General features: G+C 41.4%; 1 protein-coding gene across 4 annotated transcripts in view; it reads left to right on the top strand.

The window, feature by feature from the left end:
* The window catches only part of AP2B1 (adaptor related protein complex 2 subunit beta 1), a 129,620-nt gene that overhangs the window by 96,377 nt on the left and 10,036 nt on the right, over positions 1–23,207 (top strand). For all 4 annotated transcript variants that reach the window (XM_066363887.1, XM_066363889.1, XM_066363890.1 and 1 more), the window contains 2 exons: positions 16,223–16,307; positions 17,424–17,510. In XM_066363887.1, coding sequence (XP_066219984.1) covers positions 16,223–16,307; positions 17,424–17,510 — 172 coding nt within the window. The remainder of the gene's footprint in view (positions 1–16,222; positions 16,308–17,423; positions 17,511–23,207) is intronic.

Below are 23,207 nucleotides of genomic sequence, written 5' to 3' on the forward strand. Positions count from 1 at the left end.
GAGCCACTCTAGCGCCTGGGGCAGAGGCCAAGGAGCCATCCCCAGCGCCCGGCCATCTTTGCTCCAATGGAGCCTTGGCTGCGGGAGGGGAAGAGAGAGACAGAGAGGAAGGAGGGGGCGGGGGTGGAGAAGCAAATGGGCGCTTCTCCTATGTGCCCTGGCCGGGAATCGAACCCGGGTCCCCCTCACGCCAGGCCAACGCTCTACCGCTGAGCCAACTGGCCAGGGCTGCCAACATTTTATTATTGTAATTTTTTCTTCCCTGTCTTTATGAATGTATGCTTTTAAATTTATTTTAATTATGGCAGAATTTCTTCCAGGAGAAAGAAAATTTAAATATTTTTTTTGCTTTTTTTATTGATTTTCTTTGTGACAGAGACATAGAGAGAGGGACAGATAGGGAGAGACAGGAAGGGAGAGAGATGAGAAGCATCAATTCTTTGTTGTGGCACCTTAGTTGTTCACTGATTGCTTTCTCATATGTGCCTTGACCAGGGGCTACAGCAGACCAAGTAACTCCCTGTTCAAGCCAAGGACCTTGGGCTCAAGCTGGTGAGCTTTGCTCAAACCAGATGAGCCTGTGCTCAAGCTGGTGACCTCGGAGTTTCGAACCTGGGTCCTCTGCGTCCCAGTTCAACACTCTATCCACTTCGCCACCGCCTGGTCAGGCCAAATGTGATTTTTAGTCTACTATTTTTACCTGAAAGTCTGATAGAGCACCTTCTTAAAAAGTATCTTCTTTACTTTCTTCTACATTACTTTGCAATTAGGAGACTTAGGTGCTTTTTTCTTTTTCTTTTTTTTTTGCATTTTAAAATAATTTTTATTTTTCAATTACAGTTGACATATGTTAGTATATTAGTTTCGGGTGTACACCTCAGTGATTAGATATACATACCTTACCAAGTGATCATCCTAATAAATCTTGCACCCATTTAACACCATACATAGTTATTAGAATAGTATTATTATGAGTATTATTATTGAGAGAAAGAGAGATTGAAAGGGAGAGTGAGAGAAGAGAGAGATGAGAAGCATCAAACTGTAGTTGTGTCACTTTAGTTGTTTGTTGATTGTTTTCTCATACATGCCTTGACCAGGGGGCTCAAGTCAAGCCAGTGATCCCTTGCTCAAGCCAGCGACCTTGGGCGCAAGTCAGCGACCTTGAGTTCAAGCTGGTGACCTTGAGGTTTTTACCCAGGGACCTCAGGATTCCAGGTCAATGGTCTGTCCACTGCACCACCACTGGTCAGGCGAGAATATTGACTATAATCCCTATGCTGTACCTTACCTCCCCGTGACTGTTCTGTAACAGAAAATTTGGATTTCTTTTTCTTTTTCTTTTTTTTTGTATTTTGCTTACGTTGGAAACGTGGAGTCAGACAGACTCCCCACATGTGCCCGACTGGGATCCACCCGGCATGCCCACCAGGGGGCGTCGCTCTGCCGCAATCAGAGCCATTCTAGCGCCTGAGGCAGAGGCCACAGAGCCATCCTCAGCGCCTGGGCAAACTTTGCTCCAATGGAGCCTTGGCTGCGGGAGGGGAAGAGAGAGACAGAGGAAGGAGAGGGTGAGGGGTGGAAAAGCAGATGGGCGCTTCTCCTGTGTGCCCTAGCTGGGAATCAAACCTGGGACTCCCACACGCCGGGCCGACGCTCTATCACTGAGCCAACCGGCCAGGGCGCATTTCTTAATCCCTTTACCTTTTTCACCCTACAGGTGACTCTATGGATAAAGAATTGGTCTTTTCCACATAAAGGATGTTATGTTCAGTGGAATAAGTCAGTCAGAGAAAGACAAATGGTTCTACTTATATGTGGAATCTAAAGAATGGAATAAATGAACAAACAAAATTGAGACAGATTCCTTGATGCAAAGAGAGAACTGGTTGCCAGAGGGATGGAGGGGGGTTAGGTCCTGGGTGAAAGAGGTGACGGGACTAAGAAGCAGAAATGGGTAGCTACAGAATAGTTACGGGGAAGAAACTACAGCATAGGAAATACAGTCAATAATATTGTGATAGCTATGTATGGTGCCAGGTGGGTACTGGAAATAACGAAGAGAACACTATGTAAAGTATATGATTGTCTAACCACTAAGCTATTCACCTGAAATCAACACATAATAAAAAAAGAGAATTGGTCCTTTCGTATAAATAGTTTTTGTTATCTTTCTGTCTACCTATCACCTTTAAACCCCACATAAGTGTTGTTTAATAAGAGGATAAGTATTAATTAGGGGAAAGAAATTATGTCTCGGTTTTTTTCTTTGAACATCTCGTCTAAAACAAAGCAGTATTCATCAGTTCTATTTATTTAACCTTTGAATGATTAGGGCAGAAAGTGCTGAAAATGCTAGCTATAAAAGACACAGTCTTACAGTTCTGTTTATTCAGATCTTTAAGATCTTTCTCAGCCAAAAGTTGTTTTTTTATTTTTGCCAGTGTATATGGCCCTGAGAAAATTCTGTCCCTTGTTACTCCTACATTGGAGTCCCAGCCTGTGGCAAAATCAGTTGTAGATGGAGCCTGTCCCTGATATTTCATGTCTTACATATGCCCATTCACACTCAGAAAGCCCACAGTTCTAGCTATTGTACCAGAAAAAATGGGAGACATTTTCAGCAGCTTCCATCAAATGAGGCAAACCAGCTTGGCATTTGCTGACTTTTCTTGAGTGCTGTGTAGGGCAAATGAGTTCCGTATTAAGGTCTCCTTTGGTCTTTCAAGATTCACAATTGAGGACTCTGTGCTCTGGTTGCTTTTATGGGACCACATGCTGCTTGAATAGATGTTGAATCCCTAACGTGGTAGATCTTTTGGGAGCTATAAGAGATCTCCATGTCAGACAGGTAGATCCAGTGTTGAAATAACCCCTATAGACAGGACAGAACCTGAAATATTCCATTAGCAAATGTAGGCGGTGGACTCTGGTTATGAAAGATGAAAACATTTTACTACCCAAGAAAAGAAAAAATTACTTTCTGATATTGCTGCTTCAAATTTTGTGTAAGTTGCTATAGTGGCTCAGTGGCTAAAGTGTCAACCTGGATGCTAAGGTTGCTAGTTCGAAACCCTGGGCTTGCCCAGTCAAGGGACATATGGGAAAGTTGATGCTTCCTGCTCCTCCCCGCCCCCTGCCTCTCTCTTTCCCTGTCTGTCTCCTCTCCAAAAAAAACCCCCACATTTTTTAATGTATGTTTTGTGTCACATCAGGACTTTAAACATATCTTTTAATCTCATCTGAGAAGTAGAGTATCTTATATATGAAATACTCCTTTAATTTTTTTTTTTTTTTGGTGTTTCTCTGAAGCTGGAAACGGGAGAGACAGTCAGACAGACTCCCGCATGCGCCCGACCGGGATCCACCCGGCACGCCCACCAGGGGGCAACACTCTGCCCACCTGGGGCAGAGGCCAAGGAGCCATCCCCAGCGCCCGGGTCATCTTTGCTCCAATGGAGCCTTGGCTGCGGGAGGGGAAGAGAGAGACAGAGAGGAGGCGCGGCGGAGGGGTGGAGAAGCAAATGGGTGCTTCTCCTGTGTGCCCTGGCCGGGAATCAAAATACTCCTTTTCTTACTAGGTTCTTCTTTTTGAGAATATTCCTTATCCTTTTTGTCAAGATCTCAATATACTACTAGGCTATATCTTTTATCTTAATATAACCAGCACTTAGCTTGCTTCTGGAAATCTCTTTTATGAATATGTTAGTAGCAACTGCCCTGCTTGAATGATCACCCATAGCAGTAGACAAGAACTCTGTTCTGATAAGCAGAGGTGTTCTAATGGAGCATAAATTTGGCCTCAATGACAAGAGACAGTTGTTCCTGAAACCCAGAGTTTAGTTCTCAGAACACAACTCATAGGGCTGCTGAGTTCAAATTACCTGTGTAACAGAAGCCCATGCTATGAACTTTTTCTTTATTTTTTTTTCAAGTGAGAGGAGGGGAGGCAGAAAGACATACTCCTGCATGTTCTCTGACCAGTATCCACCTGGCAAGTCCCCTAGGGGAATGCTCTGCCCATCAGGGTCGTTGCTCCTTTGCTCAGCAACTGAGCTATTTTTAGCACTTAAGGCAGAGACCACTGAGCCATTTTTAGCAACCAACCAGAGTCAACTTGCTTGAACCATCAAGCCATGGATGGCTGCAGGAGAGGAAGAAGGGGGGGTGGAGGGATGGAGAATCAAATGGTCAGCTTTTTCTGTGTGCCCTGACGGGGAATCAAACCTGGGACATCTACACGCCAGGCCAATTCTCTACCACTGAGCAACTGGCCAGGGCAATGCTGTGAATCTTATGCAAATGATAATGTATTTACAAAGTAGTTCTAAAGTATCAATAAAAGTGATTTGTGGGTTTTCATCTATAAAAATCCCAGCCATTTTTATAGTAAGTTAAGAGTTAATGATGAAAAATGGAATCAGTTTTGTGTTTCTGGTTTGATAAATGATTGGAAAATAGATTTAACTATGTGATCTTTATGCAGTAGGGTACTTTCCAAAGCCTTAATGTACATTAAAGGTACATTATAGGTTGGATTAAAGGGAACTGACTGGGATTTTCCAGAGGTGGGTGGAAACCCATTTGAGAGCCATGTTCTTCCCTCATGCATATGTGCACTTTTATATTTTGCTGTAGCATTATACTCAGTGAGATAGAAAATAATTTGTTCTATTCAATATTTTTATGTGGGGATTATGCATAGGCCTCATGTTATTGAGGTCCATACATCTTGAAAGTAAAACTTGAGAAAAGCTTTGAGCTATGTGAGTGTAAAACATAAAAAATGTAAAATCTCTTGGTTGGAAGAGGTAAGTTTTAAAGTTGTCTGTTTCAAACCCTAATTCTGATGGAATTTACCCTATGTGAGCAGTGATTGGAGTCTCAAGAGCTACATGAATAATGATTTTCTTCCCTAAAATGGCGCATTTCATATTCGTAAAACTCTGTTAGGAAGTCCTTTTTATTGAACTAAAATATATCTTTAAATTCTATCTCAGATCCTCGTTTTACAGCGGGAGTTTCATAGACAAGTTTCTGTCTGACTCTAGGCTTGTGGAGCCTGAAAATCAGTCAGTGGGCCTAGAGTGAAAATAAACTCAGTTTGAGTTTGTTTTCCTTTTTATTCTACTTCAGGAAAGCCTAAGTGTATGGAAGGACATGTATTTGTGTGTACTGAAAATAGCTGTCAGTTTATTCTGATTATTAAGAAAAACCAGTTAGAAGTAAAACTGGTAAATGTACTTAGTATCAGTTATAGTTTGGAGACTAAGGAACACATTATTTAATCATTTTTGAAAAGTGTGTAAATGAGTGGCGTCCTGGGTTTGGTGCTAACATTTCTTCCCAGAAACCACTAAAGGTTTGGAAGGCAGGTACTCTAAATGTAAAAGTACAGAACTCAGTTACAGAGCTCATGCTGTGCTTCTGACAGTAATTTCTGTCCTATACATGTATGAACTGTTTCTCCAGTGAAACTACCCCAAAACAGCATCTCTGTAGTGTTGCCCATGTGTCCAGTCACCTTGACAGTCACATGCCCTTCTTCTGTCCACATTAAGGTTAGATAACATACCAGTCAGTATGTAGGCACACCTGTGAACCTATTTGATTTCAGACTTGCTAACTAATCTGAGACTGTATGCCTATTGTCTAGAAACTAGTTAGAATAATGTTCATTCATTCTCACTACTGAAGTCTGTTATTCTATTGTGTTTCCATTGGGTCCTCTGCCCCATGACATACAAAACTGGGCTGTGGGATATCTAATCACTTTAACTGACAGTTTACTAGTACTGTCTTAACCATTTTGTGATTCAGTTCAATATAAAGTATATTTTTAGGTTGAACAATAAGCTCTACACAGCAAACAGTTCATGTTGTCAATGTAAATAGTATTCTAAGGTGCAAAAGCTGCAACCAAAGACACGTCAGCCAGTCCTAGCAAGGTACACAAAGCTGTCATTAAAGGGAAAGAAACAAACGGATGCCTTAAGCTTTAGAGCTCATACAGGTCTGGCAGAACTTGTTTAAGGTAAGACTTTATCTTCGGGGGAGTTTATCTGTCAGGCAGGCTGAAAGGCCTGTGGAAATATTGCCGTTTACTTCTAGCAACTGAAACTATAAAGTAGTTTTGTTGCAGGTGCTGACAAAAGATAATTTGAGGCATTTAATAAAGGTTTCTGGATAGTAACCAGATTGGTCAGTATACTGTGGCAAGTGAGATGTATAGTGGCAGAAACAGATCACAGGTACGTTTGCTGTAAGTTTCTGATTTGTTTTGCCTAACGTAAAACTTTAAAAACAAGGAAGCTACCTGCAGCAGGAACAGATGCAGTGTATCTTAGCATTATTTTCCCTTGACCTGGGTTTCTTGTGAGACACACAGCTGCCAGTGGCCCTTTCCACAAAGATATGGTCCTACGAGAGTTTGTGGCAGCTGCTTAATTTTTGCTATACGACTGCTCTGTTATACTCAGGTTTACATTGCCAGTCTGGAAGAACTTGTACTGATGTTTTTCTAAGCAGAAAAACCAAAAACCTAATGATGGTATGTAGAGCTCATAGGATCTACCCACGCCTTACTGCCTTGACTTCTTCTGCTCTTCCTCCCCTTACTCCACCCATAGCCACACACCGGCTTCCTCACTGGCCTTCACATGGGTTTGAAATGGAAGACCATATTTAAGCTAAAGATGGTAGGTATTTTGGCATTGACTTAGAAACGCAGAACTACAGGTAAATTTAACTTCAGCAGCTAGCAGAAAGAGCCACTCTGCGTGAGTCTCAGGTGATATAAATCACACAGTTGGCTTCAGTGACATTAAAAACCTGTCATTCAGAGCCGTTTCCATAAGATCTGTTGACTACGTAGCATGGTGCTTGAAACACGTGTGAATCATCATTTCCCAGAGAAATGGAGATGGTCGGCGTCACTGCCTGGTCTTAATGTGGACCAGCTAGCAAAAATCTTTCCAAAGTCTAAATGGGGAAAAGGAATAAGAGAAAAATACTCGTTAGGGACTTAGAAAGGTCACAAGTGACGTCATGGGAGAGCAGATGATACACTCTGAGGTGAGCGGCATGCCACTTGCTATGGTTTTCTTATGGCAGTGCCTCCTGTGGTTCTCGGTGGGGAGAGGCTGCCCTTGCCAGAGTTCAGACTGAGTTCATCTCGTACCTTTTTATAGTACTTTTCAGTGCACTAGAGCAAGGTTAGAATACTAATTTAACTGTTCATCTCCAGCTGTGCCACCATAAAGAGGCTGCAGCTACTGCAGCAGGCTTCTGATACTATGGCAAGAAACTAATTGCTGGTTCCAGGCTGAAGCTGACAAGCTGCTTTTTTCCCTAGCAGCCACTGAAAGTAACTTTTAAAAATCTTCATCATCATTATTATTATTAAGCTTTTATAGCCTCCTTTTGTGTTTCCCAAGTGCTTCAGAATCATTTCTACTTGCTCTTCCTGTTGATGTCCCTGAGAGGCAAGTTAATGTTATAGCCACACATTGCACATGACAGCCCAGAGGAATGGAGGGTTAGGTAATCTGCTCCTTAGTGCCATCTGTGATCTGCTTTAGGCATCCTCAAAGCTCACTGAACCCATTCTTCGTTGCTTGCTTTTAATTATGAGTATTATGGCTTTGTACATTTTTTTTACTACAACTTGCAGTAAGAAATATATTTTATATTGTATATATATATATACACAACACATACATAAAACTGGAACACTTTCAGAAAGCATTACTCTTCATGACATGCACTTTGCTATTTTCTATTCTATTTCACTGTGATATTTTCTATTTTTTATGCTAGTTCCAGCCCACTGAATTGATTTTAAGAACCACCATTTGGTTGTGACTCACAGATTTGTTTTTCTTTTTTAATATAACTTTTATTTTTTTATTGAATTTATTGGGGTGACATTGGTTAATAAAATACATTGCTCACAAAAATAGGGGATCAGGAATCGTGCAGATACTCCAGTACTTTCAGCCTTTTGTACAGTGCATTTTCACCAATGAAATAAAAGTTAGTTTTGCATCTTATTTACATAATCAAACAACTTTCTTTGACTTGTCGTTTGCTTTTCTGATGTTCTTGTTTAATAAAAAAAATCATGCTTTTTTTTTAATCACTTCATATTCATTTTGAAATATCCCTTAATTTTTTTTTATAAATAAATTTTTATTTTAATGGGGTGACATCAATAAATCAGTGTACATATATTCAAAGAAAATATGTCCAGGTTATCTTGTCATTCAATTCTGTTGCATACCCATCACCCAAAGTCAGATTGTCCTCCGTCACCTTCTATCTAGTTTTCTTTGTGCCCCTCCCCCTCCCCTTCCCCCTCTCCCTCCTTCCCTCCTCCTGCCTCCCGTAACCACCACACTCTTGTCCATGTCTCTTAGTCTCGTTTTTATGTCCCACCAATGTATGGAATCCTGCAGTTCTTTTTTCTGATTTACTTATTTCACTCCATATAATGTTATCAAGATCCCACCATTTTGTTGTAAGTGATCCGATGTCATCATTTTTTATGGCTGAATAGTATACCATGGTGTATATGTGCCACATATTCTTTATCTAGTCTTCTATTTTTTTTTTACAGTGATTAAAGCCTTTAAGCAAACTCTTGGCCAATACAGCAAGAATCCATAAAAGAGTAGTGTCCTTAACATGTTCACCAAGTCCAAGTTGGCCCCAACACCATGCCAAATCCCTGAAAAATGCAACCCAACCCCAGTTCAGTCTGTTAGGAGCTGTCACAAGGGATAGGAGTCCAGGAAAAGTCCACATGGCACTGGAATTGTTGTCACAATTCTATACTTTGCAGCTCACGTCCAAATCCCATTGACCACTGCTTCTAGCTGGTAATGATTCAGGTAGATTGGAAAAGCCATCTGCAGCATGTGTGGGTATGGAGTTTCTGTTCTCCTCTGCCTGGAGAGATGAGACCAGGTTGCTTTTCCCTGGAGCTCTGCGACTGTGGCTTGGTGAAGAGAACCTTGGGATACACTAAGCTGGGTGGCAAAGGTAAATTCATAATAGAAGTTGGCAAAAGGGGGAAAGAGAGCTCTAAATTAGGAGTAGGTCCCAACCTGAAATATGAGTGGGGCATTGAGGTAGGAGGAATAAAGGAAACACTATATATTAAAGCAGCAGAAAATAGGACTATCAATACCCACAACAGAGATCTTCGAGGGAAGAATAAAAAACCTGACTATTCAGGGAAGACATAGTTAAGTGGCTCTTGTGCAAATGAGATCAGTTTACCTGCTTCTTGGAAGAAATACCCTAGTCTCGTCCACAGTGTCATAGATGGGGCCGACTCCCTTAATTTTTGTGAGCAGTATACATAAGTTTCAGGTGTACCATTCCATAATAAATCATCTGTACACAGCATCATGTGTTCACCACCCCAAGTCAAGTCTCCTTCCATCACCATTTATCCCCCTTTACCCTCTTCTACCTTCCCCACCCCTTTTCTTTCTAATCACCACACCATTGTCTGCTGTCTATGAGCCATTTTATTTTCCTTTGCTTAATCCCTTCACCATTTTCACCTAGCCCCCAACTACCTTCCCCTCTGGTGACCCAGAGTTTATAAAAAACACACTGCTAGGAAGTACCTGAAGCTGAAGAATGCATGTGACAGATTTTTCTAAAGCATCAGTTTTACTCAAAAGGTAAAGGGAAAAATACATTTTTATTTATTTATTTATTTTTTTAAATTTTATTCATTTTAGAGAGGAGAGAGAGAGGGAGGGGGAGAGAGAGAGAGAGAGAGAGAGAGAGAGAGAGAGAGAGAGAGAGAGAGAGAGACGGGGGAGGAGCAGGAAGCATCAACTCCCATATGTGCCTTGACCAGGCAAACCCAGGGTTTCGAACCGGCGACCTCAGCATTTCCAGGTCGACGCTTTATCCACTGCGCCACCACAGGTCAGGCCGGAAAAATACATTTTTATATTAAAACATATAGATGCATTATGGAATAGCATGCAGCTTCAAAGAAATTTCATTTTTATGACGGGCTACTTGGTATTCTGCTTCTAATCCTAACCCATCTTCTTGCCTCCACCCCAGTGTGTGTGTCCATACTCTCCTCTCCTGTTAAAGAAATAGACTAGAAACAGCTTACAGTAAGTACTGTTCTTTTGGAAACTTTAGACCAAGTTCATGTCTTCACTAAACCTGGTGGTCAGGAACTTTGAGTAGTATATTTTACAATCACCCTCTTATTGAGTAATTAATTTGGTGCCTGTTACTATTCTAGAAACTGAGAATACAGAATGAACAAAAGACAAAACTCTCTTCCCTTATGGAACTTATATTCTACTGGGAGGCGGGGTACAAGGCATAGGAACAGGCAGTAAAGCAACACATAAGTAAAATAGTATGTTACATGAGGGCAGTGGAGAAAAATAAAGCTGAGAGTGAAATATTCCTGGATTGGAGCTTGGGTGGTACAATTTTATAAATATATTGGTCATGGAAGATCTGCCTGAAAAGATAGTATTTGATGAAAGCAAAGACCTAGAGGAGCCTGGGAATGAGCCATGCATATTACTAAAGGAAGAGAATTTCAAGCAAAGAGACAGAAATTCAAAAGGCCACAAGAAAAGAGCCTGCCTGGGGTGTGCAAGGGACACAACAGGAGGTTCCTGTGGCTGACGTGGAGCTAGCAGGAGGAGTGTTGTAGTTCATAAAAGTGAGGTAACAGGCATCAGATTAGAGGCCATTGTAGCTTTGGTTTTTATTCTGAGTGAGATGGGAAGTCAATGGAGGTTTGAATAGAAAAATATTTATGAGATGACCTACATTTTAAGTTCAGTCTGGTTGCTGTGTCAAGAATAGACTGGGATTAAAAAGCTTTGGTACATATATACTATGGAATACTACTCAGCCATAAGAAATGATGACATCAGATCATTTACAGCAACATGGATGGACCTTGATAACATTATACTGAGTGAAATAAGTAAATCAGAAAAAACTAAGAACTATATGATTCCATACATAGGTGGGACATAAAAATGAGGCTCAGAGACATGGATAGGAGTGTGGGGTTTACTGGGTGGGGGTGGTGGACAGGGAGGGGTTTGGAGGAGGGAAGGGGCACAAAGAAAACCAGTTAGAAGGTGATGGAAGACAATTGGACTTTGGGTGATGGGAATGCAGCGTAATCAAATGTCAAAATAACCTGGAGATGTTTTCTCTGAACATATGTACCCTGATTTATCAATGTCACCCCATTAAAAAAAGGCTGGGGAAGCTAGGTGTTGGGGGTGGGAGAGGCAAGTACAGAAGCGGGAGTCCATTAAATGGCTTTGCAGTATTACATTTACTTAGTTTGGAAGGACAGCAGGTTCTTTAAGGGACGAGGAAGAGAAATCAGGAATTTGGTTTTAGACATGTTCATTTGAGATCTCGTCCAAGCAAAGATACTAAGTAGGCAGTTGGGTATATACAACATCATTGATTTCCCATAAGCAAGCTGAGTATTGATGTTATTTAAAGCTCTTTATTTTTATTTTTTAAGATTTTATTTATTTTACAGAGGGTGGAGAGCAAGAAGCATCAACTCATAGTTGTTTCACTTTAGTTGTTTATTGATTGCTTGTCGTCTGTGCCTTGACCAAGCAAGCCTGGGTTTCAGACCCGTGGCCTCAGCATTGCAAGCAGATGCTTTATCCATGTTGCCACCACAGGCCAGGCAGGATAGTGAATTTCAAAAATCAAGGAACTCCCTCTGCTTCGGAAGCAGTAAATAACGTACTCTATAAAACTGACTCAGTTCTATTTGAAAGTAGCTGCCATCTTGATTGGAATGAACTGGCTTCATATTGTGTTTTTTCTTTGATTTTTTTAATGCCTTAATTCCCCCAAGAAATGATTGGCATATCCTTGGAGAAACTGGCATTCGTTGGGTTGTGATCTACTAGTTATGCTATTCTTTCTTATAGCATATAGATATTATTTTAGCTCGGTGATTTGAAACTAAAAGAGCCCACATATCATCCCATCCCCCCATTCCTGCCTCATTGAGTATCAATTTATGTAATGAGAGATGTTACTGATGGGATTGTTATGCAGATGAATGGTGTAGAGATAGAAAAAAGGATGAGAAATGAGTATTTCATTCCATTTGCTCAACATCTTCCTCTTCATTGCATGCAACAGATATTCATTGAGTCACTAATGTGCTAGTGAAAAGGTGCAAGTTCTTGCACTTGAGGACCTCATTGTGTTGAGGACGGCACAGAGGTAAACCGGTGTTTTATGCTATGGAAGAGTATGTACTGGGTGCTCTGGGGAAGGTTAGAGCTATCCTGAAAAATCGCAAGCTTAAACTGAATCTTAAGATTAATAGGTATTTTCCAGACAGCTAAAGCTTCAGAAGACTGTATTAAGTAGAAAGAACAACATGTAAAAAGGCACAGAGCTATGATTTTGAGTGTTTGGGGAATAAGTAATTTTGACGTGATTCAGGTTAAGGAAGTAGGCTGGAAAGGTAGGTGGGGACCAGATCCAAGAGAACCATACGTTCTTGAAATGAATGCAGTTCTACCCGAGAGTAAAAGTTTGAGAGCTGCAAAATGCAGATTTTGAAAACCTAATGGAAAAGAGCTGAAACAACTTCCTTTCAAAGAGTGACCTGTGTGCAGTTGATCCTGTCAAAAGATAATATTTTACCAGGTACAGTAGCAAGAAGAATCATTAAGCTAACAGTTTGCTAGTAAGGTTTTTATTTTTTCTGATCTCTAAGTACTATATTTGAGCATGTAAAAGATCTCAGGTAAAGTCTAATATGGTTATCCTTAATTATGGAAAAATACTGATTGAAAAAAGGTAAAACAGAAGATGATGAAAGAGGAGGGAGTTTTTCTTTAACAGATACTTGTTATAGTACTTAGTATTTTAACCCATGCATTTAGTATTATCTCCATTCTCCAGACAGGAAACTGAGCTGAGTACTACTTGCTCAAAGTCACAGAGTAATAAGTGACGCTCAAAATCTGAAATCAGGTTGTCTGCTTTCCTAGTCCATGTTCTGAACCACTGCATTCACTGCCTCTACTTCCAGCTTCTCAGAGTTAGTCTGAAACAGAAGTCCAGGGACAGTTTTCAGAGTACCCTGAAACACTTGAAATTGCCTGTCAGAATGTTGCAAGGGCACTGTCCCTCTCGTGAGCATGCCTGCACCTTTCCCTGCCCCCTCTTCCCCCCCACAGGCGAGCACCTCCTAAACACTAAGGAGGGACCCCACAAGACTTGCAACCGGGGCAGCAATGGGCGGTGGCAGCTCCTCTCAGGCTGATTTTTTTTCTCTGACTTTCCAGTGAGTTGGTAACAACCCCGCCTTAGATCACTTCTTTCCTACAATGTTTCTAGAGAGCCAAACACAGAGCGCCTGTTCTCTCTCCTGTTGCTTCTTCTACCCTAGCCCTTCCTTGTTTCACTGTCCCCAGCTTTAATAAATGAACTCCCCCCAAAAAATATTGCATGTATGTTTTTCAGAAAGAGGGTCCATGGCTTTCATCTGTGTATGAAAAGGGTCCTCAAGGCAGAATGGTTTAGTGCTGCTAACCTAGAGGAGCTTTTCGTGTCTGTTGCATTATTAAAAGCTCCAACTGGAATACGAATTCCCTCCGAAGAACAAGATATATAAGTTTTTGGTTAAGTGCCACCAATATCCCCTGGAGGACAAGGATTTTATTTTCTGTATTTATGTCTCAGATGGTTAGGACATAGTAGACATTACTAAATATTTGATGAATGGTACGTTAGGAAATAAGACTGCTTTATATTCAAAGATGATAGTAAACAATCACTTGCATTTCAGTAAGACCTTTCTGTAGCCACACTTCTGAATGTCCTTCAGAGAGCCTGGCACTAGATCCTCTTGCTGCCCTTATTTGAAATGAGTTCTCTTTCTCTCATTGCCAAGTACCACATTAGTTAGAAAATAACCTCTTTCCCAGAAACCGACGCTGGTATAAAACTTTTGGAGTGGTGTTCTAGTGTATCTAAAATGTCTCAAGTCCCTCTTTTCCTGAGGTTATTTTCTCTGCTTACATTTTCTCAAGCTTTTTGAGAATCCTGTTGTCGCAGCATTTTCAGCATCAGATTATGTGATATAGGTCAGAAACTCCTGGGAGGTTGGTAATTGAAAGGTTAAAAACACAAGTTACGAGGAAAGTAATTTGTTGGCTTCTTCTGGGAGAGAGAACAGAAAAACTGTCAAGTAGACATAACTAAATTATGGAGGAGGAAATAAAGGTTTAAGGTGGGGAAGATGAGTTGGTAATAAATGTAAAAGAACTAGAAGTACTTTGGAAAGAGGATATTTGGAGCTCATAACTAAAGTTTTGATGGAGAGATAGATATGCTGTTCAAGTGTGGGCATATGTCCCAAAGAAAAGGGATTGGGGGATTGGGGACATAGTACTGCTAGATAGGAACTTTTTACCCCCTTTATTTTCTTCGAGCCAAATGAAAGAGAAATAGGTGTGGTTATGATTATAGAACTTGCTGAGAGAAATGTTTTCCTGCAGTGCCAAGAGCATAAATAGGAAAGTCACTAGTGACAGAAACCAGTGGGAAGTGGTGGTTTAAAACAATTGTCCTCCTACTCTCCCATCTTACGGTATATGGTTCTTATAATCTGCCTGCTTCTGAATATATACACCACTGTTGCCCCCGAATAAAAATATTTATTGTATTTTTTTTAAAAATATAAACAGCATGCTCTGAATTGAATGGGCCTTGGTAGAATTACAACCTACCTAAATCAGAAGCTTGTATTGTGAGAGGAAAATTCATTCCTTTGCTTGCTCAGAGGCTTTTCCTTCGTATAGTCATCAGATTTACCAGAGTGTGGCCCACAGCTTTTTCCAACCATCGGACTTAGGAAATAAGATTTATAAAAGGAACAACTTTAAAACTGGCATCTCAAAAGAAAAAAAAAGAGGGCAGTATGACCAGTTCTTTTTTTTTTAATTTTTTTTTTTTTTTGACAGAGACAGACAGACAGGAAGGGAGAGAGATGAGAAGCATCAATTCTTTATTGCAGCTCCTTAGTTCAGTGATTGCTTTTTCATATGTGCCTTGACCAGGAGGCTCCAACAGAATGAGTGACCCCTTGCTCAAGCCAGCAACCTTGGGCTTCAAGCCAGTGACCATGGGGTCATGTCTATGATCCCATGCTCAAGCCAGCAACCCCACAGTCAAGCTGGTGAGCCCGTGCTCAAGCTGGAAACCTCAGGGTTTCAACCCTGGGTCCTCTGCATCCCAGTGCAACGCTCTATGCGCTATGCCACTGCCTGGTCAGCCTATGACCAGTTATTGTAGAGAGGGAAAAAGTCAGGTTTCAGAGTCAAATTGCATTTGAGCCTGGTTCTTTTGTGTACTAGGAATGTTACTCTGGATTTTTCTGAACCTCAGTTCCTCATCTGTAAAATGGGAGTGGAGTGACACCTACTTGTTTGGGACAGTAATGGTGAAGATTTGAAATCATATTATAATGGGTACTTAGTGGTAGTAGCAGCTACAATTAATTTTGGAAACAAGCAAACAAAAAAACTGAGTAGAATATTCCGGCTGCAGAACTTGTTGTGCCTTGATTTCATTCTTCTTCCTAGAGAGAGAGTTGCAGGTTCTCACAGTACTTAGTGGAATGAATAAGGATATGTTTTGCAATGTATGGGCAGGTGTTTCTTGATTTGGGAAGTTTTGCACTGTCTAAAGGAGAAAGGAAATAGAATGATGTATTTCAAGACCCATAACTAGCCTGACCAGGCGGTGACGCAGTAGATAGAGCGTCAAACTGGGATGCCGAGGACCCAGGTTCAAGACCCCGAAGTTGCCAGCTTGAGCGCGGGCTCATCTGGTTTGAGCAAAAGCTCACCAGCTTGTACCCAAGGTCGCTGGCTCAAGCAAGGGGTTACTTGGTCTGCTGAAGGCCCACGGTCAAGGCACATATGAGAAAGCAATCAATGAACAACTAAGGTGTCTCAACGAAAAACTGATGATTGATGCTTCTCATCTATCTTCATTCCTGTCTGTCTGTCCCTATCTATCCCTCTCTCTGACTCTCTCTCTCTGTCCCTGTAAAAAAAATAAAATTAATTAATTAAAAAAAAAGACCCATAACTATTCTTTTCCTTCTACCTGGCTTGCTATGATCTAATTTTCCTGTGTTCTTTCTTGGCAGGTGGCTGTGAAAAACAACATTGATGTCTTCTATTTCAGCTGCCTCATCCCTCTCAATGTACTTTTTGTTGAAGATGGCAAAATGGGTAAGTATGCCCTCCTGTGCTGCCAGATACACCTTTGCCCTTCCTCTTAATGTTAGGCAGAACATAGCCCAGAAGTACAAGGTATTTTGAGGTTTAAAAAAACAAAAATGGATGTGTAAGGCAATTCTAAAGCTCTAATAATTGCTAATTACAGTAGTACCTTGAGATATGAACAGACCAACATACGAATTTTTTTAACATATGAGCTGCGACTGGGTCCGTATTTTTGTTCAAGATCCAAGCAAAATTCCAAAATACGAGTCACGATTCGGGGAGCTGCTGCTAGTTGGTGCGTTGGTGCACGGGTCCAGTATTGGCAGTTTGATATATGAGTTGACTGACTTACAAGCTCGGTTACAGAACGAATTAAATTCGTATCTCAAGGTACCACTGTATTTAGTTGCTGAAGTCTCAGTGGTCTTATTTTGCTGTTGCTCTCTAAATCATAGTGCCAGTTTTTTAATAACCCTGTCACCCCAGCATACAGACTACAGGCATACCTTATTTTATTGCAGGTCCTGCAGGGTGTTTTGTTTTTACAAATGGAAGGTTTGTGGCAATCCTTCATCAAACAAGTTTGTCAGTGCCATTTTCCCAAAATTTGCTCACTTCTGTCTCTATCACGTTTTGGTATAGTAAATTGTAATAAACCACTAGTATTCTCCTGTGGTTGTTGACATTTCTCTCTTCCCTTACTCATGAAACCACCATCTAATAAAACTAGCGTATTGGTACATATTAAATTATATTGGCACTTAATTGATTTGATTCTTACAGTGGCTCTTTGGCTAAGCAGAGCAGGTATAATTATATATGGTGAAATTAAGGATCAGAAAGGTTGCAAATTTACCCAAAGTTGCCAAATAGGAAAATAGAGCTAAAACTAAACCCTAGATGTAAACTCTTTCCCAGTGTGTCTTAGTGCTACTGATGAGGAATTAATTGACCTGGAGTGTAGCAGCTCCACATAGCCAAGAAGCGTCTCCGGGCCCAGACTGCTCCTGGCTGGATTGCTGTTGCAGGAGCCAGCACTCCAAAGGGGAGTGGCACAAGGCCCCAGAAATCAGAGCGTTGACAGACTGCGCACCTTTCCTTACCCTCTGCTTCCCCATACAGAGCGCCAGGTCTTCCTTGCAACATGGAAGGATATTCCCAATGAAAATGAACTTCAGTTTCAGATTAAGGAATGTCATTTAAATGCTGGTGAGTAATGACTACATTTTATTTTCATCTCAGTAAATCAAATTAACTATTTTGTGTCTTTATTTACCTCTTCTTTTTACATCTACCTTGTTTCTAGTGGTTATATGGTAAATATATTATTTTACAGGCTTCTCTTTAAAAACTTGGGATGTTTTGTTGTAGGTACTAGATTACTTACAAACCAACAGATTGAGAAAACAAATTAGAATGGTTCCATTTCCCAATTCAGTAATCGAACGTGTGTTAGTCATGTTACTTGAACATCCTATAAGGATCAAATAATTGAAGTGGCATTTAAGAATGTGTACTCTCCCTAAAATTAAAAAGACTGTTTTCCTTTTACATCTGCCTTTATTATGGGAGGAAAAGTGACTCTTTCTGATATCCTTATTTAGAATCCTGTGTTTGTTATTAAATAAGAGTACAGTGGTACCTTGAGATACAAATTTAATTCATTCTGTAACCGAGCTCGTAATTCAGTCAACTTGTATATCAAACTGCCGATACTGGACCCATGCGCCAACGTGCCAACTAGCGGCAGCTCCCCAAATCACGACTCATATCTCGGAATTTCACTTGGATCTTGAACAAAAATATGGACCAAGTCGCAGCTCGTATCTTTTAAAAAAAAATTCGTATGTTGGTCTGTTTGTATCTCAAGGTACCACTGTACATTATAGTTGATTAAAGACTAGTTGGAAAACTTTTTCTTTCTTGCCTTGTGTCAACATTTATCATGATATAACCCCTTTAGTCACCATAAAAAGCCCCAGACCCTTTTGTAGTTATTTTTATTACTATACTAGGATGTCAGAGAGATAACACAAGAGGAGAAAGCATAGCAGCTGGCAGTCACTGGCACTTTGTTTCACTGAAGTGTTCCTCAGGAGTGGAAGGAGCCCTACGCTGCTCAGAGTCCTGCCTTTGTCCTAGTCACTTTTTTTTAAGGTTAATTCAAGGCTTTAAGTTTGAATGAAAGTGAGCCTGTTGCTTGGTCTATACCTCCTTCTTTGTTTAGCCATCATTTCCTCCTCCGTTTGTTGGTGGTTCTCATAAGTGCTTTCCGTATGTTGCCGTCCCACTGTAGCTAGAATAGCTCTGAGAGAAAGAGGCCATGTGGCAGGTATGAGAGAGAAAGTCTGTTTTCTCTTCCAACTTTTTAATTTTAGGCTCTATGATGTATTCATTCTCTGTTCAGATAAATCTTTTCTTATATAGCTTCTCCTGAGCCCTTGGAGAGGTATTAGAGGAGATAAATCTTCTACAGTTTCTGTTGTAATAACTAGTTAGTTGATTTTCTTCAGGAATACCATATATCTGCCTGCTTGCTTACCTTTTTTTTTTTTTTTAAGTGAGAGAAGGGGAGACAGACACAGACTCTGGCATGCCCCTGGACTGGGATCCACCCAGCAAGCCCACTAGGGGGCAGTGCTCTGCCCATCTAGGGCATTTCTCTGTGCTCAGCAACCAGACTCTTCTTAGAGCCCAAGGCAGAGGCTATGGAGCCCATCCTCAGCACCTGGGGCCAACTTGCTCCAATTGAGCCATTCTGCCTTCTTTCTTTTAAAAAAAAATTTATTATTTATTTATTAATTTTTCAGAGGGGGGAGAGAGGGGGAGAGAGAGAGAGGAGGAGGAGCTGGAAGCACCAACTTCAACTCCCATATATGCCTTGACTACACAGTGCAGGGTTTCGAGCCAGCGACCTTAGCGTTCCACGTCGACGCTTTATCCACTATGCCACCACAGGTCAGGCCATTCTGCCTTCTTTCTAACATATCTTTGGTCTAGGATTCTCACCATGACTGGTTATATGTTTATTAAACAAAATTAGAGTTTTTGTTGTGTTTACATAAAAACAAAACAAAATAACCATACTCAAATTTAGCTACTTTTGCCTGACCAGGTGGTGGCACAGTGGATGGAGCATCGAACTGGGACACAGAGGACCCAGGTTCAAAACCCCGAGGTCACCGGCTTGAGTGCTGGCTCATCTGGTTTGAGCGAGGCTTGCTGGCTTGAGCCCAAGGTCTCTGGCTTGAGCAAGGGGTCACTCGGTCTGCTGTAGCCCCCTGGTCAAGGGACATAAGAGAAAGCAATCAGTGAACAGCTAAGGTGCCGCAACAGAGTTGATGCTTCCCATCTCTCTATCTCTCTTCCTGTCTGTCCCTATCTGTCTCTCTCTGTGAAAGAAAGAAAAAAAGGGAAAAAAAATTTAACTACTTTTTGTGCCATAGTCTAGGTAGATAGATGGCAGAGTTATCTGACCCCTCTCTGAGGTTCACTGGTCAGTTACCACACATCTCATTTGATGAGCATGGGGAGTTTGGGCAGCTTTCCATGGTGTAATTAGCTGTTCCTCAGGGTGCTGCCAAGTGCTCCAGCAATCTTGTCAGGTCCACAGTGGCTGCTAATGGAGAGAACCAGCATGGATCCTGTTCAAGAGAAGCAGCTCCTGTTCCCAGCTTGGTAAAGACCCAGCCCTTCATTGTAGTTACCCTTGTGGTAGTTGATCCTATGACAACATTTCATATATTATGTTCCTGAGAACACTTGTTCTTTTTTTAAAAAAAAAGGTTCTGTGCTCTTTTAAAGTTGAAAAATATAGTACATGATGTGCTTCTCTCGGAAGCTGCCATTGCACATTAGCGCTCTTAAAGCTGAGAAGTCCTACATTGAGGAAACCTGTTTAGATCAATGTTGACTGGAATTTAAAATGACAAAATGCTTATTAGTAACACCTTTTGGAACACAAGTGTTCCTTGAACAAGATTTGGGACACAGAGAAAGGCCAGAGTGATTGGAAAGAAGGTTTGGTTTCCCCATCCAGTATGAAAGGGACATACTTTTGTAAAAAAATAAACGAAGTTTAGATAACTGTGGTTCTGGACTGGCCTGCCAAAATAATGGGAAAGATGCCTCTGCTTCCAGGTTGGATTTGTGAACCCTGTTGGACCTTGATGTCCATCTGTGATCTTTCCAAAGAAATATCTGGCCTTTCTCCCAGTGGGGCTGTGTCCTCTGATGTAGCCTGAACAGTTTCTCAAGCAAATTCCATTTTGATCAGTTCTACCGTGGCTTCTCGCCAGTTTCTCCTTGCCTTGGGTGCTCCACATACCAGTGAATGGGTTGCCCGGTGAGACAGAGCTCTGGTGGCACAGCACAGGTACAGAGGGGAAAGCAGCTACTCTGTTCCCCAGGAGCCCAATGCTGTCATTTTCCCACACCAGATCACTGCTGATGTTGCAAGACCACTTCCTGCACTAATCCTTTCTAGCTTTCCTCTGCCTCCACCCCAAGGTCTGGAGTGCCCTGGCCTTTCCATTTTGTTCCATTCTTGAAGGTTCTAATAACATGAACTTTTCCAGGTTTAGTACCTTCTGATTCAACACCCTGGGTCTAGCTGAGAGCTAAAAATACCATCCTTTCCAGCTGATATGCCCTAATCACAATAGCACCAACACTTTAAATAGCTTTTCTGTGCCAGAGTAGACATTTGACAGATGGCAATAACACTCTGAGGCCTATGGGAAGTCACAAGCTTAAAGAACTTACCAGCCTAGCACTGAGCTTTTACTTTTGCTCTTTAATTTCTTTGTCAAGAAGATACTGTCTTCCCAAGCCTTAATGATTAATCAGATCTTAATAGAAGGATGTCTATGATAGGAGTGTTTATGGTGCTACTAGTTGTATAAATACTAGAAAATACTAGATGAGAGGCCCTGGCCGGTTGGCTCAGTGGTAGAGCGTCGGCCTGGCGTGCGAAAGTCCCGGGTTCGATTCCCGGCCAGGGCACACAGGAGAAGTGCCCATCTGCCTCTCCACCCCTCCCCCTCTCCTTCCTCTCTCTTTCTTCCCCTCCCGCAGCCAAGGATCCATTGGAGCAAAGATGGCCCGGGCACTGGGGATGGCTCTGTGGCCTCTGCCTCAGGCGCTAGAGTGGCTCTAGTCGCAACAGAGCAAAGCCCCGGATGGGCAGAGCATCGCCCCTTGGTGGGCATGCTGGGTGATCCCGGTTGGGCGCATGTGGGAGTCTGTCTGACTGCCTCCCCGTTTCCAGCTTCAGAAAAAAAAAAAAAAGAAAAAAAATTAAAAAAAAAATACTAGATGAGAAAGGCACTAACCAGTTGGTCTCCTGCTTTCTAGCAATGATCATCTCTCAGTGTCAAGAGATCTCTGTGAATCTGTTTTGTAGCCAGCCTACATAGCTACATAGCTGCATTTGAGGTTGGTACATGTCTGAGACCACTGTCTTAAGCAAACAAGAAGTAGTTGCATCTCCAACCATATCTGGAAAGGACTCTTTGTGGCTAGCATTCTACAAACCTATTTTTGTAATGTTTATTATCCTCTGAAAAGCTCAGAGACATGTTGTATGTACAGGGGTGGGCAAAAATAGATTTACAGTTCATATGGAAACTAATAAAATAATAAATAATAATAGAAGACTAAACCATGTTTTGTGTACTCACAACCATAAACCTACTTTTCCCCACCCCTATCTCTCCACTAGTTAGGCACTGTAGTAAGGGACAGATATTTTTTCTGGCAGGAGAACTAGGTATGGATGGGTGAGCTCTGTTTCTTTGTTTTGTTGTGGTTTTTTTCATCCTCCGTAACATTTCATAAATGGAAATGTTTTACCAGCCAGTACTCAAATATAGTTTGGTTGCTCAAATGGTAAAACATGATCTTTTCAGCAGTCATAGTGGTTTTGAACTTGCTGATAAATACCACAGCTGGGTGCCAAATACAAACTCCCCTCTTCCCACCCTCCAAGTACTATCATCTCACTCTTCCTCTGCAGGAAGAGTGACTTAGCTAAAGTAGGAAAACGAAGAAGACCACATCCATACCTTCTGAGATTTTAGGCCCCAAACCCAAAGAGCCAAATTTGGAGAAGACAAATGAACTAGAAGAAATCACATCTTGAAACAAGTGCAGTCAACCCTTGAACAGCACAAGGGTTAAGGATGCTGACACCATGCAGTCAGAAATCTGTGGGTAACTTCAGTCAGCCTTCCACATACAGGGAGTCCCAGCTGTCAGTGACCCTTGAACATGCAGATTTGAACTGCTTGGGTCAATTGAAAAACTGCATATAAGTGGACCTGTGAATTTCAAGCCTGATTATTCATGGGTCAGCTCTACAACCATATTTGACCATCTTCTTTTTTGTTTTGCTCTTTAAAACAAATCTCAGTGTCTTAGCATTACCTTTTTATTCTCAAAGTCTCAGAACTGTAAGATTCCATCTGTTTCCCAGGAGTTCAGATGTATAAGAAAACCTGATACCTTGTCAAGAAGTCTATCCCAGTGTGGCTGGGAAGCCTTTTTACATCTGGCTTTTGTTACTCTTCTTCGTGAATACATTTAACAGAGTCCGGTTGTGCTGCCATCTATACATCCTCAAGCTCAAACCTAATATCCAAGATTTATAAACATTGACTCACATGTTCTTATGTTATTGAACACTCCCTCCATTCAGTATTTTGATAGAAATCATGATACAGCCATTCAAGAGGAACAGAGCCACATCCCTGGCCCCAAATGCTTCCAAATGTATTATAGTTACATCCACTTAACTTGCCTATTCTGCCTGGCTGTTTGCCATGTTTTCTAATTCTCAAAGGAGTAAGTGTGTATGTGTATTTATATGCTCTGTTTCTTAGCCTGTCATCTCTTACATGGTTGGTA

This window comes from Saccopteryx leptura, chromosome 2, assembly GCF_036850995.1.
Source record: "Saccopteryx leptura isolate mSacLep1 chromosome 2, mSacLep1_pri_phased_curated, whole genome shotgun sequence".
NCBI classification, from domain to species: Eukaryota; Metazoa; Chordata; class Mammalia; order Chiroptera; family Emballonuridae; genus Saccopteryx; species Saccopteryx leptura.